Source organism: Poecilia mexicana, unplaced genomic scaffold, assembly GCF_051168715.1.
Source record: "Poecilia mexicana isolate PSO_F unplaced genomic scaffold, ASM5116871v1 scaffold_6, whole genome shotgun sequence".
NCBI classification, from domain to species: Eukaryota; Metazoa; Chordata; class Actinopteri; order Cyprinodontiformes; family Poeciliidae; genus Poecilia; species Poecilia mexicana.
Genome location: NW_028263375.1, coordinates 22,370,923 through 22,394,564, shown reverse-complemented (window position 1 = coordinate 22,394,564; position 23,642 = coordinate 22,370,923). Strand labels below are relative to the sequence as shown.

At 38.0% G+C, this 23,642-nt stretch overlaps 1 protein-coding gene across 4 annotated transcripts in view; it reads right to left on the bottom strand.

Moving 5' to 3' along the window:
* ndrg4 (NDRG family member 4) overlaps window positions 1-23,642 on the bottom strand; it is a 53,739-nt gene that overhangs the window by 9,011 nt on the left and 21,086 nt on the right. For 3 of the 4 annotated variants that reach the window (XM_088006416.1, XM_088006418.1, XM_088006415.1), the window contains exons 2-12: window positions 21,342-21,432; window positions 13,569-13,607; window positions 7,632-7,737; window positions 3,649-3,769; window positions 2,940-3,002; window positions 2,576-2,636; window positions 2,027-2,113; window positions 1,866-1,922; window positions 1,611-1,714; window positions 1,447-1,503; window positions 1,120-1,171 (exon numbers count right to left, since the gene is read on the bottom strand). In XM_088006416.1, coding sequence (XP_087862542.1) covers window positions 1,120-1,171; window positions 1,447-1,503; window positions 1,611-1,714; window positions 1,866-1,922; window positions 2,027-2,113; window positions 2,576-2,636; window positions 2,940-3,002; window positions 3,649-3,769; window positions 7,632-7,737; window positions 13,569-13,607; window positions 21,342-21,419 — 825 coding nt within the window. In that variant the 5' untranslated portion in view covers window positions 21,420-21,432. Of the gene's footprint in view, window positions 1-1,119; window positions 1,172-1,446; window positions 1,504-1,610; window positions 1,715-1,865; window positions 1,923-2,026; window positions 2,114-2,575; window positions 2,637-2,939; window positions 3,003-3,648; window positions 3,770-7,631; window positions 7,738-13,568; window positions 13,608-19,488; window positions 19,648-21,341; window positions 21,433-23,642 lie in introns of all 4 variants that reach the window. The other variant, XM_088006419.1, reaches the window with a different exon arrangement.

The following is a 23,642-nucleotide window of genomic DNA, read 5'->3' as shown; positions in this document are numbered from 1 at the left end:
CACACACACACACACACACACACACACACACACACACACACACACATGCACGCATGCATATCTGCACATGTATAGTATCGCAGGCATGCATCATCCTCATAAAGACACACAGATGGATAGCATTCCTGCAGGGGCAGCGGGGTTGTGGAGTAAGAGGGCCGGGTTTCTGCTGGCTGACCTGTTTCTGTTTACCTGAATGAGAACAAACAGTAGCTGACTGAATTAATGAGCCAAGAACAAAACACTGAATGGAGAACAAAACACTGAACGGAGAACAAAACACTGAACGGAGCAGGGAGGGGAGGGCGGTCCGCTGCCTGGAGCTCCAGTTAGATTGTTGCTTATTTACTCTGACTCACGTTGACAGGCTCTGCTAAATGAGGAAGGCTGCTGACAGAAGAACTGATTTTTTACAAAACACTGATCTCATGTATTAGAATTTGAAACGTCTAGTTCGGGGGTGTCCAAAGTGTGGCCTGTGGGCCGTTCTCGGCCCTCAGGGGGATTCTGTGGGGTCAGCAGCAAAACGGTGTCATTTTGACCATGACTGAGGAGATTCATTCAACTGGACACTTTATGCAAATCTTCAGGGAATTCTTTTTATTTATTTCATTTTTATAAAGAAGAAAATGAGAGATGGAGTACAATACAAGTTTTTGATATCTGATGATATGTGTTACGACATTTGGTTTGGGTAACCATTCAGAAAATCCGACTAAATTGTCACCAACAGCAGTTCAGCTGACATCTTGTCAGCACTGAACTAAAGGGTTGTTTCACAGTTTTTTGATTTGCATTTAATTGCCTTCAGTTCAAATATTAAATTAGGCTATCTTGCTTTCTAATTTAGTCTAAAGTGCTACTCTGAACACAGTTTAGGACTGAATCGTTTTATGAAAGATTTCTTAATGCACAACATATGGACAAGTCAAACCTTCACGGATGAAACTGTTCAGAAAACAGTTTGTTTGAAAAGAATAGATTTTCGTTTTTGTCAAATATTTTAGTACATTTTTGTCTAGTCACATTTTCTTTTGCCCCAGATTGTATAAAGTCTCATCGTTACTATTAGCTGGCTGTGTTGTTCTACCTAAACGTGGATTATGATGTCGGACTCACCACTCCCTCTTCGGCAGGAGCGTTGTCTCCCACAACCAGCATCACTGGACACCTGCAGAAAACCCGTAACCATTTAGGATGTTCTTTCAAATTCTCTTGGTTTTACTGAAGACTTTACTCTCAAAGACTTTGCAACGTTTTTGAACAAAGAAACAAAACTCCTCTTTTCCTATATTCATGGAAAGTCATGTTATAATCAATTCAAAACAACTATAACTATGAATTTTTACCATGTAAAATCAACAGAGGTCCTTTGTAGTCAGGCATGGTCAAAATCATAAAGCATGTATGAAGGTGTACAGTAAAAATAAGTTCCTGAAAACTCACTTCAAGGTCTTGGCATTAATCGTTGTCCCACCACGGTTCATCTCCAGGTCCCTCCGACTGAAGCAAACAAACAAAAGAGGAAAACCGTGCGAGTTTGAGCCTCTCTGTCACGTAAAAGGTTTTGCCTTTCAGACTGGCACAAGATTGCTGGTTTGCTCGTTCACCTGTTGTACATGTTCCAGAAAAGCTGGAGGTTTTGGTGGTTGATGGAGTTGGTTATCTGTTGTCGGTAACTCTGAACCAGTTCTGTGTTGTTCACCATTTCGTCCTGCGCACACACAAAGCACGGATGGATCCAAACGGTTTATTTACTGTATTCTGTTTGTTTTTGTAACTCGATTATTATGTTTCCGATTCTAAAAAAAAAAAAAAAAAAAACATAAGAGAAATAGAAAAAAGAAAAAAAAGTCTGATCTTACCTGGCTGAAAAGATGTGGCAGCACAGTGTCTGGGATGGTGCTGGTCAGACCCGACAGCTAAAGGTGCAACAACGACACACGTTTACCGACAGCTGCTTAACACAAAAACCCCACCTGACTTTACAAAGACCTGAATTAGAAGTAGGATCAAAAAGAGGCACCTTGGAGGCAGCCCAGTCAATCCATCCTTTGCCGTTCGGGTCGATGTTGAGCAGAACCAAACCCTCCACCATGTCAGGGAACAACAGCTGAGCAAAGAAGCACAACAGCTACTTTAATGGAAAGAAAGCCACTTATTAACTAGTGCAGCTCCTTACATTTACATCATTTTAGGTATAAATGTGAAGTAACAGTCCATGTTGTTTTAATTATGGTATTTTTCAGGAAAATCTGTGATTAAATTCATACCACAGCAATGTACTCTTTTCTGTTTTCCATTTATTTTGATAAATTATTACAAAATAACTGCAGTGATTGTTGTAGCTACAAAAACTTAGGTCAAGTCAACCAAATAGGAAAAAAAAAAAAAAAATCTACATTTTTGGGTCCATTTTTACATGCAGCAACTGGTTGAAATGTACCTAAAGTTGAGACATTATTAAACATTAACTGGAACCTAATGCAGTGGAAAACGGTAAACACTTAAAGATTGATAAAGAAGTTGATAATTGACAAAGAGGTGCAGGATATAGGACAAGAGTTTAACTCACAGCGAATTTAGCCAGAATATAAGCTCCAGCGCCGACTCCGATCCCAACGATGCTCTTGAATCTGATAATAAGAATAATAAGATCAGCAAAAAATTACAAGTAATCTACCCAGAATAATTGTTAGAAGCAAATATAAATCTCAGCTGAATCAAGTTTAAAAACAAAACCTTATAGGAGAAATGTAATCATTACCTTATGGCTACATTTGTTTAATACTTTATAAATGTTGTAAAATGAAGCATAAAGCTCCAAATGGTTTTTCCCACAATCATTTGCAGTTATTTCCAACAGTGTTTGGTTTCTCAGACACTGATATAAACTGTAAATGTACAAGCAATTGAGTTTTAATGCAAATGACACCAACCCAAAATGCTGCACAACAGTGGGCAGCATCCCAGCCAGCTGGTCCATGGTGGGATACTGGTACCTGTGGAGGAAAATGACACAGTTTGTCCTTTTAATTCAAATTATAGACAAATTATGTCCTTCAACAGATAATCAAACCTTTTTAATCCACAATGTATCAATGTCTTTACACTTTTTGTCAGACTTGTCATAGAGTTTTTTCATTTTAGGATTCTGTAATCTTTACCCTTTTCTTGACTATATATAAATCCTTATTCCAGTATTAGTTGCACCGATAAAGTAATGTAAAAAACAAAAAACAAAAAAGAAAACAAAAGCAAAAAAGGAAATATGCTTAAAATTATAGTTTAGTAAAAATTACATTAAATTACATTATTTGTTTTAATTACATTAAAAACAAATAAAGAATTGGTGTCTTTGGAAACTTAATCATGCTCAGCTTAAAAATTCAGACATGTTTTGATGTTTTGATGAGGCCAACATTTAAATGCAAGAGCTCGATCTTCTTGTATATCATATTTTATCAAGTCCAAGCTCTTCAGGTGTAGAAATGCCGAGTTCACTTAATACGGGCTTGAGCTCCTGGATCACGTACGGGTAGATGTCTACCCGTACGTGAACACTTTGATAATTAAAGTGTTCAATGATGAAGATGTTCTCCATTCAACAATGAAATTTGTCTTTTTAAAGCATGAAATGCTTCATACCCTTGTGGGAACTGCGTAGCTCCGACGTGTTGTCCTGGGGCGTCGACATGACAAATCACAAAGTGCTTGGTGATCTCCTGCATGTCCTCGTTATTGAAGAAGGGATTGAAGCACATTTTGTCTGGAGGAGGAAAAAAGCACAATGATGGAGGGACAGGAGCAGGGAAATGTAAGCTTATTGAATATGCATCACACTATGGCTAGCCCTGATTATTGCTAATGTGGCTAATTATTAACAGTTCTAAAATTGTTATTCAGGTTTATAAGAAGTGCAAAGTATTAGTCTAAAATAATAAAAAAATGCAAACCTTTTCTTTGATTTCAAAATATATCTTGCAATTTTAAGGATCAACTTTCTCTATGAAGAGCTGTAATGGTAACTTTAACTAGTTAAAGTTAACTATAATGCTTTCAAATTTCTCTAATAATTCTCTATATTTTAGTGTGACTGAAATATTCAATTGAAATATGCCTTAATAGTAAAACCATCGCTTTAATTGTATAAATTCACAATATTCAAACACATTTTAATGTTATACCTGATGACAATGTAGTCATAGCTAACTAAAGCTAAACTTTAATTTATCATATTTTCCCTAATCAAACAAGTTTGAGGGGATTGAAATGTGTCGAAATATTCAGCTTTACCTCAATATTTTTGAGATTGGGTTTCATTTTGCATAATGGCTTCTTGATTGAATAACTTTCTAATACAATCTGTGGAAGCAATAAACATGCAGTTACGGTTAGCCTGAGCCAAAACTAAATGGTACCTGGTCATATATTTAAATAACTTGTGTTTAGAAAGTGTTTAGAAAATATTTCAAGCCCAAACTAAGTATTAGTCCATTTAGTGCAAGCTAAATACTGTCACGTTTTTCTCATTCCAGTGTCAAAACAATGTCTAATATTGATTAAAACTGTTGGTTTTATCACTTAATTAAAGTTTTAATCTAAATCGAACATGAGAAATAAGTAAAACAAAACATAAAACAGAAGTGATTCTTGTTTTCATCTGCGGTATATTAAAAAAAAAGATATTTCCAAGAACTTTTTAACTTTCCAAAATGTCCGACTGCCTTACTTGATGTTTCTTGGTTGTTGACACTAATTTCGGTGCCTGCCACGCTCCATCCGTCTTAAAATTTAAAAATATTTTTAGTTTCTGATATTCAGAGAATCCAGCTTGTTGTGGCAGTGACTCACAAAGGATTAGTTTGAAACTTAGAGCCCTATTTCCTGAAGCGTGGTGGAAAAAACTCGGAACATTAAACTCTGGAATAGCTTAATCTATAGTGTCAGCGCTTCCTCTGCCCTCCTCCCACCGGTTCCGCGGTCGTCCTACTTTCAGCCCATGTGTGTCCGAGTCGGTGAAACCACACAGCAACAATGTTTCCTCCTCAGGGCTCTGACAGAGCGGCTTTAATTAAACGAACCAATTAACATGACAACTGGGTTAGAAGAGAAAAGTAGGGGAAGACAGGAAAAGAGGTAGATGCAACAGAATGTGGTCATTACATTAAGTGAGCATCACTGAGGTGAGAACTTGCCCATCAGCAACACGCTGAATCGTCGACGCACGCTCAGTGTGTCTGCACTCCCACCGACTCCATGACCTACTTTCTCTTTTTGGACTTTCTTTACCTCACCCCATGCAAAAGCTCGTATTCTCCTCCTGTCTTCATCCTGCGCTTCCTCTGCAGTCAGATTTAATACTTTAGCTCCATCATCTGCATCAATTCCTGCTGCATGACCTCTTTTCTTAAAGTGACCCTCTGCATGCTCACTTCTAATCCCTTTCTCTTCATTTCATTTTCCATGTAGCCCCCCCGCATCCCGTACACACACATACGCACACGCGATCCTTGTTTCATGTTCTCCCCTCTTCGGTGGTCCTCATCAGGCCTCTGGCAGATTTCCCCGCCATCTGCTTATTAAGCCTTATTTTGACGGAAGACTGAATTTCCACCTAATTTCAGCCGTGTTTCTCTGCATTTTGTGCATTTTCCTCTGTCCTTTGGTTAAATGACAAGCTGCAGATACTAAGAGTCATGTGGCTCTGCTGCAGGAAAATACATTAAGACATTTGTTATTAATTTTTAGATTATAGGGTTGATAATTAGATTTTTTTTCCCCCTTAACTTCTGAATTTAGGCAGAACCAGGCGACAAAGCAGCAGGTCAGATAACAAAAACAAGCTGATATCTGCAGTCATGCCAGCATTGGATGGTGCACCCAGCCCCCCCACCACCATCCTTATCCCACCTTCACTCATCGCGGCAGCGCCGCATTGCTGCTGGTTGGCCCCACCCACTTCTCTCTGCAGAATAGGGATGTTTTTCTGACCTACATTTCATCCATGCCTCTTTCATCACCTCTTTACTGTTTTCGTCTTTGCATTTTTACACAACCTCCCCTCTGAGGCAGTTTCTGTCTCCGTATCGTTTCTCTAGGGTCTGATTTAATGAAATACCAATCAGCTAGTGTTGCATTCAGGCATGTAAGGCGTTCGTTCAGTGACCTTCAACTTTGACATAAATGTGGTGACAGATCAACACAGAGATTGAGGCGATCGTTGTGCAGCGAGCAAGTCATAATACCTGCTTCAGCTTTTTGAAATTGTACTTTTGTCCTCATTCAGGATAAATGAACATTTATTTTACTAGATGAACTCGATAACTGGGTTTGTCTTCATTTGCATAATTGACTTTGTCCATTTTTCAGACTTACATCTGTGTGATTATCCTGATTATCTGCTGTTCTAAAGCCATTCTAAGCTGCATAAGTTAAACCAGGCTGTCCTAACTGGGTTAAAGTTGGGTTTTAACATTTTTTAGAGGTTAAACAATTAGCTACTTATTCTAAGTCATCTCCATTACACTGGCTTGAAATAAGTAGAGTAACAAATTAAACCTTTCGACTGTCTTCAGTGATTATATTTTATTTTAAAAGAAGGCAGAACTGATGATGTTTAAAACTAATTGAAACCCAAGTACTTGTCTGAAATGTATTTTACATGTGTATTTTTACATCCTTATTAATCTCAAGTAAAGCATTGTATATGGTCTTCTCTTTATTGTAGGCATCAATTTTTTGTATTAATATAAAAAATGTGTGCCTTTGTCATGAATCTACCTGGTTGCACATTTACGCATTTTAATGATATGTTTTAGACACAACTAGTCTTGAATCTTGTCATCTTCAGATGTAATGAAAAAGAGAAAAAGTTAAACAAACATAATGTTGTCGCCATCAGTATTTTGAGTTTGGCTTCAGTGAATGAGAATCAGTAATAAAAACTACTCCAAAAATATTGAAATACTCAGTTCATTAGGTTTGTTTACTACCTGACATATTTACATCAGGATTTTAAAATGGTTAAACTGGTAAAAAGTCCAGTTTTTTTTATTGGCTATTGAACAAAATCATCAGTACAAACAAAGACTGAACTTCATACATTCACTACAGCCTCAAGCTTTTATACCTCATTAGAAGCTTTGAAAAAGATACTTTGAAGCTGATTAAATGACTTTACAGCATCTTCTTTAGTGGCAAAAGTATTCTGACAACAGTCTGAATGCTGGCCTTGTGTTTTTTGTAGTTAGTATATAACATAACCGTAATGAATTTGCACACAATAGTCACCATACAAAAATCTCACTCATTGTGGCCAGTTCCTTTTTTCTTGCTTTAAAGTTCCTTCTCGTTTCATCTTCCTCAACGATGAAATTCTGATTTTAATATATATATATATATATATATATATATATATATATATATATATATATATATATATATTGCACTATTTTAAAAATGTCTTCCTTTATTTTCTTAGATATGACTTCAGCCTTACGGCGTGTTGCATATTAGACAGAAAAGTCGGGATGTCTAATTGAAACATGACAAAGAGCGCCAATTATCGCCTCTGAGACCTGCAGAAACATCAACCTCTGGTAACACTGTTTTTTCTTTCGAATACTCACGGTTCAATCCCACATCATGGTAGGTGAGGATCGCAGGCTTGTTGCCCTTGGGAGCGCCTCGGATCACCACATGCAGCATCCCGTAAGGGGTCTCCACATCATGTTCCTGTGACACATGCAGAGACACAAACTCATCCGGTGGCTCAACAAACACATGAATCCATCTGGACTAGACTACATTAACCTGACCTTCACTAAGCTTCACGTCTGCGCTACTAAAAACCCACTAAACTGTTTATTATTGGATCAAAATTGTTCCAAATAATTAAGAAAAAAAAAAGGATTGAAAGATAAACACAAATATGATGAAACATGATTTAAAAGGCATCATCAAAAGTGTTAATAAAATTTCAGTTTCATCTTCGATGGACTGGAAGTTACACCCCTTTAACCATGAAACTATAGTTTTCTTTCATATCTGATTTTTTCTAATCTAAAACAAAATGGTTTTCTGGACATTTCATACAGACCGTGCATGATTTAATACCCAAGAAGGCTTTGGACTCACTTTGACAACCAGTGGCTGAAAGTGATTTCCAATAATCTAATCTGGGTATGCCCTAAGTCAATGTAGTTACTTAGCATAGTAACACCAAGTCACTTGGCGTTGCTATGGTTCGATCAGAATCTGTTACAAGGATTAATTGGCCGAAACTGGGAAAAAAACCTAAATAAGCAGAAATGAGATGTGATACAACGGTTTTAGAAAATAATATGCAATTAAAATGTTTGTCAAATCTGAGCCTTTTTATTCTGAAAAAATAAGAAAATAAATAAACTGATCTGTACTGATATGTACTATTTCCAGTGAATGTATGCTAAACGGACGATTTGGCAACACTCGACAAAAATGGACAAATAAAGGGACAAACGGACCCAGAGTTAACCAGAACAGGAATAAAAGCAAAGCTTTCCCATATACGCACATTGTGAATTCACCTGCGGTGATATAAACGATTGATAGTTTATGGCAGAATGGATGGAAAAAGTCGTTTACATACTGTCAATTTTAGCTGTGAAAAATAAATCTGGGACTTTCTGATCCAAGATGGGCCACAAAAGAAATAAATCTGATGCAGATTCATACATTGAGGTAGAGGTTTTGAAATCAAGATAAAAAAAAAAAAAGATTAAAAAGATTATCTTTATTCAACGTTTATCTAATGTAATTATGCGTTGTAATGTTGTGCTTTCTCGTAGTTTGGATATATTTAACAAATGGAAGAAAAAAATAAGCATTTTTCATCATTGACTCCTTGCAAGTATTTCATTATGTTAAAAATATTACATCACTCAAATGACAAATCATAAGCAGATATTGTCGCTAGACATGAACAGCAATTTAGAGCGTGAGTCACAGCCTCCATGTTCAAATAGAGATATGTGAATCCAAAACAGAGCGCTGCAGAAAGAGGCAGAAGTCGCATCATCAGCTGAGCCGTGAATCAAAACATCTCATGTTATGACCCACATTTTGTCTGCTGGTCACAGCCAGGCAAACGCAAAATGGAGGTATGAAGCAAATATAACACACACACACACACACACACACACACACACACACACACACACACACACCCACACACACATGCACGCACGCACGCACGCACACACGCACGCACACACACACACATGCACACACACACCTACACACACACACACACACACACACGCACGCGCGCACACCCCCCCCCCCCCACACACACACACACACACACACACACTCACAGAGCAGTGATCACTGTAACTGGATTCATGCTTTAAGCTGCACTGAAACCCCTCTGATGATGCTGCTGCAGCCTCTCCTCTCTGGATCAAACAGACCCTAAAATATGCTCTGACATCACATCATTACCGTCCTCATCCCTGCATGTTTTTTTTTTGTTTTTTTTACCCAGACCTGAGTATAAACATCTGCTGCTGTCAATCTTCCAGTCTGGAGAAACACAAACATTCATGGCACAGCTATTTAAATCTATCCCTGCATAGCATGAAATAATAACAAACACACAGGCAGCAGTTAAGTGCCAGAATTTTCCATAATCCTCTCAAAAGCAGAGAGTCATGCAGGATAGTTATGAATTAATCCATTCCGCTTATCTCGCTGTTAGTTCAGCTTTGAAATCAGTGTCATCCACAGTCAGCGTTCTAATTTAAGGCAGTTACTGCATGAGGAGGTGTGTTTCCAGTCTGCTTCAGTGTGTGCATCAACACAGCAGAAAAGACAAAAATGACCTACAAACATTAGGTTTTTGCCAATAACAACATGCTGGCATGATTCCTCTGTAGGAAGAGCCGAAGGAGAAAGGAGGCGAGCAGTAAAAGTTTTCTCGCCTTAAATTACATTTTTAAAAATTCAAATATTCCTCCTCAGATTGGCTTCTGAGATTGAGCTTCAGGATGTCAACATGCAACTGCGTTTGTGCGCCGATATGTGTCAGTGGGACAAACTCAGAGGATGGAGCATCGCTTGGTGCTGATGCTGCAGGACAAAGCGGACCCCACACCAGCACACGTAATGCACGTTTTCACATCGAGCAGAAGCGACGACAGCCTAAATAAAATCTCCCATTGGTGTTATTCTGTTTGCACTCGTCACTCACCCCGTCCCAACACTCAGGCATGGTTGCAGCGTGTTAACTGACGGCTGCAGGGAAGGCAGACAAGCGGTCAGACCTCTCCTGTTTTACGGGACTAGGTCCTGGTGATGCGCTCGCTGGAGGATGGAGGGCTGGATGGCGAATGCCGCAGAGTCTTTGTCTGCTCTGCTCTGCAGCCAACAACGCGCTCTTATCCTGGGAGCAGCCGCCCCTCCTCTCTCTTTCCTCCCTCACACATCCCTCACCCTGCCTCACGTACTCCACGCGGCGGAGGCAGGAGAGCATGGGCAGCATGTTGATGATAGGCTCAGAGAGCTGCAGCCCCTCGCTCTCTTATTGGCTCGACTATCATGTCAGTCATCAAAGGCTCTCTCATCAGCACCGCTGCGCCTGATTCGATGCGATGTTTACCTGTTTTCCCTCTATGACCTTGTTTTGGTCGTAACTTCTGACAAATAAATTAGGCCAATAGTTACACAGTTAATTACAGATTGCACTCGATTATGTCAGCAACGCAAATGCAGACATATGATGTGTATGTTTGTTTGTTTTTTTTTTGTTAACCCCTTTAAGAGCAGCATGACTAACTATTGTTTATTACAGAATCAGTCATCGTTTCACTCACGTTGGATCCAATAGGTTTACACACACACACACACCCACACACACACACACCCCACACACCCCCCCCCCCCCACACACACACACACACACACACGCACACACACACACACACACACACACACACACACACACACACACACACACAATCTTTTTTATTAAACAAATGAGACCAGAATTCTGCCAAATCATTTCTAAACATTTTCTCTGAACAACAAATATATTTGGGGAAACGATATGTAAAATTTTATTGAATAATCTTTTTGCAGAAGCATGCACACGTTCGTGTATTAGGATTCGGTGGATTTAATGCAAAAAGAATTCTGAAAAAGTAAAACATGGCCACTCTAGTGGAGTTCAAATTGCAAATTTACCTGCCTTCCCGTCTCTAGCACTAGACTCCCATTCAACGAGATAAGTCAACGCTTTAGGCACAGCATAGCGGCTCCTTTCTTTTCCATCTAATCAGCAGCCCAACAAAACCAGAAACTAAACCCCAACGAAATGGCATCAGCGTCACCTCCACTAATTGAACCAGCAACGAGTGAAAATACTTTCAGAACATAACTAACAGCTGAGGAGTATTTGTGCAGGAAGTCAATGGGCACAGCAGCGCAAATCAACAGAAAAGACACAATGGGATATGTATATTCATCTGGTGGCTTCATGCATATAAAAAAATAAATAAATGGGCATCTTCAACCTGCAAAACTCTGGCTCAAGGATGAAATCTGCAATGCTTTTATTCAATGCACAACATTTTTCACACATCTGTAGTGACAGCGTTGTGACCTTGACTCTCCCATCTCGTCATATGGGAGCTGCAACAACCCAGCGATGAAGCAGAGTCAGGCTCACAACGCTGTATGATGTTCACAGACACCAAACCCACATTTCTCTCCAGTTAAAGCAACATGCGCCACGGTGGAGAACCAGCAGCCTACGTGCAAATCAAGGTGGCAGCAATGGTGTGCCGACTGCAGAGCCTCCCTCTCTCCCTGCTCTGTGCTGACACTCATCAACAAGCCCTTTGTCCTTCCTCTACGACTTCCACTCGCCTTTCCCCCCCCTCGATCTTTCACGTTTTTTTAAACTCCGTCCGTCCCACTTTTTTTTTCCTGCTGACAGATCACTCAGGATCTTTCCCCTGCTGTCATTGACTTTGTCCCCCTTTTTCACCCAGACAAGCAGGAGATTAACTCTCTGCCTGCTGACTCTGCATCTCCCCATCAGCTTCAAACATATAAACATCCACGCCCAGCATGGCTGATTCACTGGTGTTCACATCAAATTGCTTGATTATTCTTGGATTTTTTTTTTTTGCCTTACTCTGAATGTTATTCTATAATAATTATAATGCATAAAAACATTTTGTTTGGTGCTGCAATTCTCTGAAATCTCTTCTTTTCTGTTGTCATGACCTCATGAACTGGGTGTTGACCGTGTTTAAAAGGTGAAAATGTATAAACAAATGACATTATATCGTAGCTGTGTAGGTTAAAAGATTAGAGCAGAAGGGAATAAAACAACGTCTGAAAAGTCGTCCTCACCTTTTCACTGAAACTGATGTCAGAGTGAACAATTTAGCAAGTCACTGTTTAAAAATAATCACACATCACGCTGAACCTTCCTGCTTCATTGTTACAGTACCTGAGATTTCAGACGAGGTGGGGTGTGACGACAAGAGAGAGAGAGAAGTGTTTGTTGAGTTTCTTTCTGTCACACTTTGACTGCCACTTATCACATAAGGAACTGAAGTTATGATCAGCAAAACCAGTCAGGACTGATCCACGTGATTCTGAAATGGTGTATTAAAGTTCGGAAACTGCGCAACATTCACGTTTGGCCTCGAGCAACTTGGAGTCAAGGAGTTTGGACGGCTGAGAAACAGTCCAGTCCTTTGCCTCTGACGTGTCAAATTCAGGAGAGTCTGAGAACGCTGTAGCGCCGCGTCCTGCAGGATCCTGAAGCACCGGCTTCAGCTGCAGTCTCTATGCCTTCTGAATCATGTCCATACTGTTGAACTTGATGTGCTTCACAGTCTGCTTGGGTTCCTTTTTACCCTCCATAATTTCCTCCTCGCTAACGTAGTTGTTAGCTCAAAACTTGAAGTCGTCTGAAAAGCTCACTGCTGCAGTAAGCTTTCGTGGTAGGCTACTGACTGCTGATTACAACTCCACAAAACTCCATTTCAGAGGCTTAATATGACATGAAAACATATTTCAGGGTGACAACTGCTTTACAGGTAGCGCAGGAAGGTCAGGACTCCTGGACTCAGCCATCTTGGGTTTGATTCGCGACCTTCGAACTTTGCTTCAAATATTCCTCCTCTAGTAATCTTTTTCTATTTCCTGCCTGATCATTGCAAATAAATTCCATTAGTGCCACAAAATATACATATAAAAAATGTTTTTACAAAGACTTCTTAAAAGCAAACATTGTTTATGTGCATGAGAGCAACAAAGTCTTGAATTCCCCATCCAGATGAATCACACACTCCATGCAACTCTGCATAAAATTAGTGTCTATCACTTTCAGGACAGCAGCTATTATCTCAGGGATTGGAATAAAATATTCATTCCAGTTTATCAAAGCATGCATGTCAAAGGGATGACCAAAAAACCCCCAAAAAACCCAAAAACCATGAACCGCCACAGCGTGAGAAAACAGAAACAACAGTAATAATTGAAGAGTAGAGGAGTGAGTGGGTTCGTACCTTCCAGTCGCCTGGTGGCATCAGTTGTTCAGGGCATTCCTGGTCAGGGAGGCAAGCACATAAAACACATAAAAACTATTATGTCAAAATAAGAAAACATGGATGAACTTTACTGTCCTGCATACAAGGAACAGAACATCCACTGTCGTAGAGACGACAGAAGCACTCCGCGGCTCCAAACAGGGCATGCTAAGGTAGCATATTTACCGTCAGCCGCAGCGTTAGAAGCATTAAAAAAAGTCACAAACTTTAAAATAAAAGGTATTTCATGCCTTTGAGTTTCCAACGCCTCTCAACGTAATCAGCCTATTTGGGTGTTTCAGCCTTTTGTTTGTTTGTTTGTTTGTTTGTTTTTTGGGTTTTTTTTTGTTAAAAATGAAACCAGCATCAATATAGTTTGACATTTTTTTAAAGAATCTACAAAATATACTTTTGTAGATTCTTTTTTTTTGCAATATAATATCAATTAATTTAAAATATACTGGGGGAAATTAATGACTGCATGCATATTCCGTTCCTTTAAAGAGACTTTCCATATTGAACAGAAGTCCAGCTAAAAGATTTGTCACAGACAGTGAAATGAAGATTACCAGAGAGCAGTCAGTGTAAGTCTTTGCTTTTTCCGTTATCCCAAAGCGTTTTACCAACAACCAATCAAAAGCAGAATAATTCGGAGAGTGGAGTGGAAGATGAGGATATCCTAACAAAACAAACACTAGAATCTGAAGGTGTTAAATTTCACATTAAAACAAAGCCACGTTTCTGGTTTTGTGTGCGCAAACTTAAGTGCACTAACAAAGTTGATTCTGATTCGCCTGATCAAATGTGGGATGTTTCTGAGGAAGAACGGAGAGAATCTCCCACATCCAGATTTTCAAATATGACTGAGATGTATTCAGCCACAGGTGGACCAGCGTACTGGCCTAAAGGGGTGTGAACATTTATGTGGTCTTTATTTTATTTTATTTATTTATTTATTTATTTTTGCAAATTCTTGTCCCAAAACCCAAATTATATTAATCACAGTTTAATTTTTTCAAAGCAATTAGAGGCTGAAGCATACAAGTGGGGCAAATACTTTTTCTATACAGTAAATTAATAAACAGGCTTGAAAAGTAAACATCAAAAATGAATTCAAGAGTATGAAAGTTTCTCAAAAAATGTCTTCTCTTCCCTTTTTAAGCATTTTAATATTCAATCATATAAATAAATTCTGAATATTTTATATAATACAATTGTCAAATTTATGTCACACATTTCCTAATGTTCAAGTTGACATCTTCTTATTTTTTCTTCCTTATTTATTTATTTTATTTATTCTGATCTGTGGATTTTAAGGAATACTCAAAGAGTATTGTAAGATTGTTTTCCAAATAGATACCTTGCAGCATAAATGTTTAACTTAAAGGATGTGTGGGAAATTGAGAAGAGCTTCAAATTAAATAATGGTGAAAGATGGTGTTTGAATACATGATGCTGTGCAGCAGCCAGATCCCTTCTCACGGCAAACCACCTCGAAAATGATCTGAATCAACAAACAATTAACGTCTTGCAAAAGTATTCATAACCGACAAACTTTTCCGCATTTGGTATAATTCAACCATAAATCACTTGTGCACTTTATTTGGACTTTTGTGATGCACCAACACAAGGTACCACATAGCTGTCAAGGAAGATGATACACTCAGTGAATTGTTTATAGGACACGAGTGAACAAAGAGCATCACAAAGTCCAGGAAAATAGGATATAAATCGAAAACCATGCGTCTGTCCAGCTTTCAGTTATACGCTATGCTTTGTGTTGATCCATCATATAAAATCCCAATAAAATACCCTGAATTTAGAAATGTGACATATGAAAAACTTGAAGGAGTAAGAGTACTTTTGCAAGTTTAACCAAACCAAGATCAAGACAAGAGACACATTTTCTTGATTGGACAAAAGTCATTAATTTGTTGGTTTTGAAGTTGTAGATGTGGGTTTTAAGTTAATTATGTGTTATCTTTCAGGTGATTTGAACCTTAAGAGGAATCTGGTCTTTCATGTGTTGACATAAAACACAAATACGGCATGCTTAAGAACAACAGCTACTATCATATATCATTTTTTTTTTTTTACAAACTTTTTGCACACCAAAACAGGTTCACTCATCAGAAACATTGTTAAAAAGCGTAGAGCAGAGCAGGAACATCTGTAAATCTTAATAAGACAAAAACAACCAAATTAAGGGCATGGATGTGTGGTTAAACAGTTTGTCAGAACAGATGGCTGGCCTCCTTCTTAGACATGCACACCTCTGAATTTGTAGGATTAGTTCGGGATGCTTCAGAAAGAAAACATGAAAAAAAACACACACACACACACACACACAAATATAAAACCATGACTGAAGTAAAAGAGGTGGATAATGGAAACAAGATGTGAAATTTTAGTAGCTGTGATGACTTGAAAGAAAATGACAGGAGAGCCACAGAGAGTTTAGAAGAGGGAAACACCTGAAGAAAGAGAAACAAGTTACAAAAAACACAGGATCTGAAGCTGCCTCAAAAAAAGAAACTGCACCAATACGTTGCTTTGTTTGTACCACATTAACAGGATGTGTACGGAGCAGACTATCCAGACACTTATTTAATTTATTGAACTCATCCTTGAAGGAAAGGTGTAGTTTTGAGGCAACTTGGATCCCCACAGACTTATTTCATGCAGGTGGTTATATTTTTTGTTCAAACAGGGAATACGTTAGTAATGGTAGTAAGGTGGTCGGACCAGCAGGTGGCACTCTTCTCTTCCTTTTAACACACCCGATGTGTAATGGCTCAGTTCAGGAAGATGTGAGACTAACCAAAGGGAATGAATTCGTAAAGGTGGCGGCTCCTTTAGCCTCGCAGACCTGAACAGAATGTTAAATAACTAAAGCTGCAATTTTGTGTGTCTGTGTCTTTCTTTCTGAGTTATTTTTGGGAATGCAGATTTTGGCCTAGATTTCGGGATTTGTTTTTCTAAGGATTTCTCTCAGCAATACTAAGTTTAAGACATCCGGTCCTGGAGGATCAAGGAACTGACTTGATTAAATCCACAGGGGATTAAAACCAATTGTACTGCCGTGTTTTGCTTTGCTGCTTAGGACGTTCTTTAACTGTGAGCTAAACCAAAGTAGTTGCACAAAACAATAAGGTCTTACAGAAAAATAACTAGACATTAACTCCATATCAGATTTGCAAAACATTTTCCTAGTAAGGTTGTTACAACTGGGTCTGGACAAAATGTCTTCACGTTTAATTTTCAACTAAACTTTTACAAAGGTACTACTTTAATAAAAGAGCCAACAGCTTCTGCCACAATGTGATTTAGACTAATCAAATAAAGTTTTGTTTTCTCTGTTAAGATGGAAATGTTAGCATTTAGCTTGTTAGCTAGTGAGGACTACATACACAGAAAATAATGCCCTAATGTTTAATTTTCAGTTTAATTTTCACCATTTCAATAGTTGAATAAATCAATCTAATTTATTCAAATATAGCTTAACTGCAAACATTTACCAATTTCAGCTTGTTTCAAATGTTTCTCAGCATTTTAGCTTGTTAGCATTTAGCTAGTTTGCTTAGTAGAAATTAGTGCTTAACAAAATGTCTCAATGTTTCATTTTCAGCTCGTATTTTCATCAAAAAATATTGTTTATATCAATAACCAATTGTTTAAATCAGAATATGTGATTTCAGTGCATGTTGATAATATAAATGTTCTCATTTTTTCTGATGTTAGAAACCCTTCAGTCAGTTAACTTGAAGATACGCAAGGGTGTAGGAACGAGTCTGTCATTGGGGGGGACGCATATCGGAAACCTGACAGATGAGTAAATAGCTTGAGCAGAAATGTCAAACAATTATGTCATCAACACATCAGCAACGCGTTACTCTAATCTGACCCTTGTTTCAATAACAAGTATTCTAACACGTTACTATTTACAATCCAATAATCAGATTAAAGTTATGCAGTATAATGACTGTCATTCCAGGATGAACACTCACTTTAGCATTTGCCTCACAACTAGCAAGCTAAAAACTCTGGTAGCACAGAGCCGACCAGATTCTGATGTATCTTATTGGTCAAAATGCATTGATATAAATTGACTGGTAATTGAACTGGTTCTACTTATTTCTATAACCAAAGTAGAAAACATCTCCTAAAATAAGACACAACAGTTTTAAACTCAATACAGCAGTTTGACCAACAAAAATAAAATCTAAAAAATCAAGTTTTGTTCTTCTTGAACATCTCTCTACATCAGTGCAACAGTTTGATCTACAAAATAAACAAAAATTATACTTTTCACGTCTAACAGACACCTTAGCTCCTCACTGTTAACTCAGTCTCACTTTCCAGCCCTGCATTCAGTAACTTACCAAAGATTCATGAAAAACACTGAGGCAAAAAGACTAAATGTTTTTTTTCTCCTGTCATTTTCAGCCGCAAACATTTAACTAAAATATCTACGGATATGTGTTTCTGTCTCTGCCTCCCTCTGACTCTCTGCAGCCTGATGTTCCTGCATGGATTCATGGATTTACAACAGACACTACAGTAATGTACAGTGTCAGAATGTGAACTAAATATAAAAAGTATGTTTTATCATACAGAATGAGAATTTAAACTTAATTTTCAGATGTATACATTATTATACATCTCAACTCTATTTACTGTGTAGCAAAAATTTTCACTAATTTATTTTTAAACCTCTCCTCAAGCACTTTTCTTATTATCTTCTAACCATTAACCTTATGGTGTGGAAATAATGAAAAAATATTGAAACGTTGAAAGAAATCAACGTGACATCAGTCTCCTCCTGTTCTCCTTTCTGGTTCTATTATAATTAATATAATTTTTATATCTTCACACCCTGAAACGCCAACTGGCTCTCCTATGTCTTCCCTGACCTGCTCCTCTCATAATAAAATAGTTTATTTAAAAATTAAAAAGAGTTAATACATATTTCAATAAACTAAATGAAGACCTCACCAGAGCTTCTTCACCTTTCTTCAACATCATTCTAGCACTGCTGTTCTCCTAAATATATAATATAATATAATATAATATAATATAATATAATATAATATAATATAATATAATATAATATAATATAATATAATATAATATATAAACACATGTTAAGTGGTTAAGTATGATCAGGTGTTGCTCAGTTTAAATAATAAAAAGGCTCATTTTCCTGCTGTTTCAGTCTAAATCATTGTGACTAGACTAGCTAACTGTTAAAGTTAGTGGTAAAATTTTGGACATGTGACTATTCCAGAATTTAAACAGCTAAACCAAAAAGATTTAGTTCTATATATGAAAGTAAACTGACAATAAGATGTTATAAACGAGCGATATTTATGGCAACATTCCTGACAGACAGTTTACCTCCTTCAAACGGAGTTTCTCTGCTGCTGCCTTTACTCTGAGCCGTTCAGAGGGGGGAGGGGGAGGAAGCGCTCTGCTAAATGCGCTGTTATGCGCCTTCAAAATAAAAGCACGCGAGTGGAAGATTTTAAAATTCTTCGCAACTGCAGTGAAATTATTGGGGGGGACGAATGTGGCTCTCTCCAATATTGGGGGGGACATGTCCCCCGCGTCCCCCCCGCTTCCTACGCCCATGAGATACGCCATCTTTAAGACTGAAAAATATAGAAATTCATTTCACCAAATATTTAAATTTGGGTATTCATGTATATGTTATTTATTATTTAATTTTAGAGGACTCAAATCTAACTAGGCTTGTCACCATTTAGCTATTACTCTTAGTTTTGGAAAAAAAAGCGTCTTAATGTTTCTTTTTTAAAGTTAATTTTTAACCGTATAATAACTGTTGTGCGTTGATTTTGTGTCCTGCCTGTCAGATGTTTCTGGTTGTTCTGGTAGTTACCGGGAGGACCCCGCTGGTCCGACGGCGGGTCTGGCGGAGCCAGTGCCGTGCGAAGGCATGCCAGCGGTGAGTGGGGCGGCGGGGGGGAGGGGGTTCATTAGGGGGTGCGGGGCTTTCGGGGCACGGGAGTCCCACCGATGCCTCCTCTCCTTTATCCTGCTGTGTTGCAAAACAACAAGCACAACAAGGTGGTTACTGGGCAACAACTAAGTCAGGCAGATTGGCAACGTACAGTCAACATAAAACATGATGTCTATAATTCACATTTTCTTTCTCTAATGCTTGTGCAGATCTCCCAAAATGCTCTTGGTGAGCTTCTTGTCCTTTAAATGTCCAAGGAAGAAACATCGTGTCCCGTTTCATTATAGCTCTTCTGTTCCTGTGTCACCAGAAAGGTCAGGCTAAAGATTTGCAGGCTTCTTCTAATTAGAGTAGAGGAACAAGTGGTGGGTCTTGATCAAACTTGGAATCGAAAGCAACAATAAACCAGGAATCTGCTCCATTCATGCCTTGCTAAAATGTACTTTGCACCAATGATAGTTATGGAAACTTAAAAAAAATAAAAAAAAACTTAATATTTCATCACAATTTTTACTCTTGTGAACTTTTTATGACAGTTTCATTTGTCCTGCAATGTGAACAGGACCACAGCATCCCATTTGTTCTATCTGATCAAATATTTTTTCGTCAATCTCAATCCAAACATTGTTTTCTTTTCCCATGCCGACTGAATGAAGAACTTGTCGGACATTAATGGTTGTGGGTTTTACCACCATCTTGTGCAACCAGCAATCACTCACTGCTTTTAAAGGTCACCTGTTCTGCAGGGCTGCAGACTTTAAATAAGCAGTGAGAGGCATCAGAGTGTGTGCTTGAGCAAAAGGGGTCATTCATAGAATAAAACAGCGGCTAGTCAAGTCATGCAACATGTAACCGGATCAATGAGGCAGCAATCAATGGCATTCAATATTTACCAACAGAGAGTTATAATGAGCAGGCCTAATGACCTTTCCAGCTGATCAATGGTGGTTTTTGAGATTTGTACTAATGGAGAACATATTCTGTTTCTTCCTATTAAGAGACGGATCTCCTATATCACCTGGATGAATCATATTCCTGACAAAGAGAGTCACAGCTAAGCCATCGCATTAGTCAGCAAAACTAAGGTTGGCAAAAGGAGACAGAGTTGCTTTACTGGGATGTAATTTTCTTTCTTTTATTCCTCTCCATCGCGGGCTGTTAAAGACTGTTTAGGCATTTCTCATCCAGCTTATCTGAGTCCTTATTTTAAATCAAGCAACTTTTATCTCCACAGTTGAAAAGAATAATAACCACGTCACTTTACTTTGAAATTGTTGTTAGAAAAGCTTCAAGATGCAATTAACGGTGTGCTTTCCAGGCCTTTTCGAGTCACTTTTGCATCAGAGAAGTCTCCAGCATTTTCATCATTCCTGCATCAAGAGGTATTCAAGAGCCCCTGATTTAGCCTCAGCCTCTACCTGTTGCTTATTCAACGGATAAGTGGCCTGGAATAAGTGGTGTTTATGTAATCGCCTCTGCCTATTCTCTTTTCTTTTTTGTCTTTCAATCCCTCAGTCTCTTTCTCTCAAAGCTTAAATGAGCTCTCATGTTCTCACAGTGTTGTCATGGTTGGATAGAGTTCATTAATTTCCTCCTCCGCTGGTAAACAGGCCCATTGTCTAATTATAAGCCATCACAAATAATGAGCACAAACATCTCAGTCTTAATATGCCAAGAGTTTTTAAAAGCCCTCACTAATGGCATTTGGATGCCCAGACAGGAGGGCAAATGGCAACAAAAACACATGCAAATGATAAACATGGTGGACTAACCATGTCTGCATCTGCTCCTCTTTGCTCCAGCAGCAGGGGCTTCTCTTCTGTGATCTGCTGTTCCTTCATCCCTGCCATCCTGGACAACAACCTGCAATCGTAAATTCAACGTGGAATAAAAGAAAAAAAAACACAAAACAAAACATAAGATTACTTTTTGTGTCAAAGTCTGTGAAAAAAACACGTCATCGTTTTTTTATGTACATATCACACAATTGCATATCCGCCCAAAAATTTTTAATTGACACAACTTCTCTGTTCTAAACATGCAGCTAAGCAAGACAGGTTGAAAAACTCTGTAGCATGAACAACACACCTTAGAAGCAGCACACAAGCTATGAATATGCATCACTTCTATGGGATTTGCTCAGATCTTGCCTAATTTATCCCGAAATAACATGACTTGATTCCATGCTGCACTATGCAGATGTTCAGTCTGCGCCACTGAGGGTTCACTCTCTGCAGTATATACTGGATATTTAAAGGAGCTCCAACAGGAGAGAAGTCCAACCCATTTTCTGACTAATTTGATAAATACATATTTAGCCACTTGGGGGCACTTATAGACAGGGAACAAATCATTAAACCGTCATTCCAAGATTGAAGAATCACAAACAGAAGAGGGAAATAAAAATCATAGTGACATCTTGGCAAAGTAACTTTCTCTTTCCTGACACAGTGACATACTGTTAATCTTACACTTATGAGCCTTATAAAAATGCATTAAATAAAACAGATAATATGTTTTGATTTTTATCAAAATGCACTTAATTTATTCATAGCTTTCACATGTGATTACCAAAAATTAGGTTTGACAAATCTTTGGTAATCACTCTTGAAAAAAGAAATCCGTCCGTTCGTCCATGTATCCTATGCATGAATAAGTGTGTTTATTCCTTTTCTTTTTATTGTCTTCTGTTTCTTCCCAGACAGATTGCTATTTTTCTTGGTTTTTCCAGAATCTCTGCTTCATCACAAAATTTTAAATATACGTCAAAACTCCTATTATCACAGTATTATATTTAATATTGAAAAATGTAGCATCATTTTTTATGTTGCACCAAAATTTTGTTCCAGAAGTTCAAAAATGATGTTCAGAAGGTTTTGAGGGGGCTTCTGAAGCCCTCTCAAAAGCCCGTCTATGTGGGATGCTTCTGATAACAGAGACAGATTTAAAACGGGAGCTGACATAGATGCTTACTGACCGAGATTACTCGGTTTACAGTGGAGCTCGGACACACACGGGCTATTTTTCCAAAGATAATACGAGGACTGAGCCTCGATAAAAGCCCTAATCAGAACGGAGTGTTGTGGTTAAACACGGAGCTGATACGGCGCTCCACGCAGTGGACACCAGGCACATCAACGCACGCCAAAAACGAGGTCAGACAGCAATAATACAACAACAGTGCCAGTTCATGACATCAGTCCACCAACGCAGAAACACAGAGTAGCGTGACTGCATTGATACCACCAGGGGCTTCTACTGCTTCAGAGGGTAAGCAGCCTAAATGCTCCATGTTCAAACTGCAAAATGTTACCGCAAAACCATTTTTGTGTTGTATTTAGTAACACTCTCAGGACAACTACACCTCCTACTTGATGTTAGGTAGATAAATGGACACAAACGTCCAGGCGACACATGCTGACAAATACCTATATTTTAGGTATTGAAAATACCTAAAATATAGGTATTTAAAATATAGGTATTTTAAATTTACCTATATCAAAGGTATAGAACCATGCAAATGCTACTGCTATAAAAGTCTTTCTCTGTGACTCTTGATTATTTTACTGTGCATAAAATTATGTAAATAGGAAACAGGGCATTTCAATTATAATCACTGGAGGTGGAGCTAAACATTTTTTTGTTTTAATTTACAAATAAATAAATGTGTAGTTTCTGCATGAAGAACTTCACCATAAAATATTAGGTGACAGAATAAAAGTCTAAATCTGTACTATAAATTACATTTGATATCAAATATAAGGATGTGTTTAAATAATACATTTGTGAAGAACGATTTTGCAATCAAGATGCATGAATATATTATACAACCCCTAAAATATTTTAAGATTACTTATATAAAAAACTTATATTTTTTTCATATGTTTGAAAAGAAAATTACATAAAAATATGTTGTTGTTTTTTTACATTTAAATCTGAAATATTGATATATACAAATGTGTTTATTTTAATTTATTTCTGGATAGTTCTTTCATGTTGAACTGATTAAAATCTGTTTTGTTTGCTCCCTAACAGCTCTGATAAATGAATTTGAAGAGGGTTAAGCAGTCCCA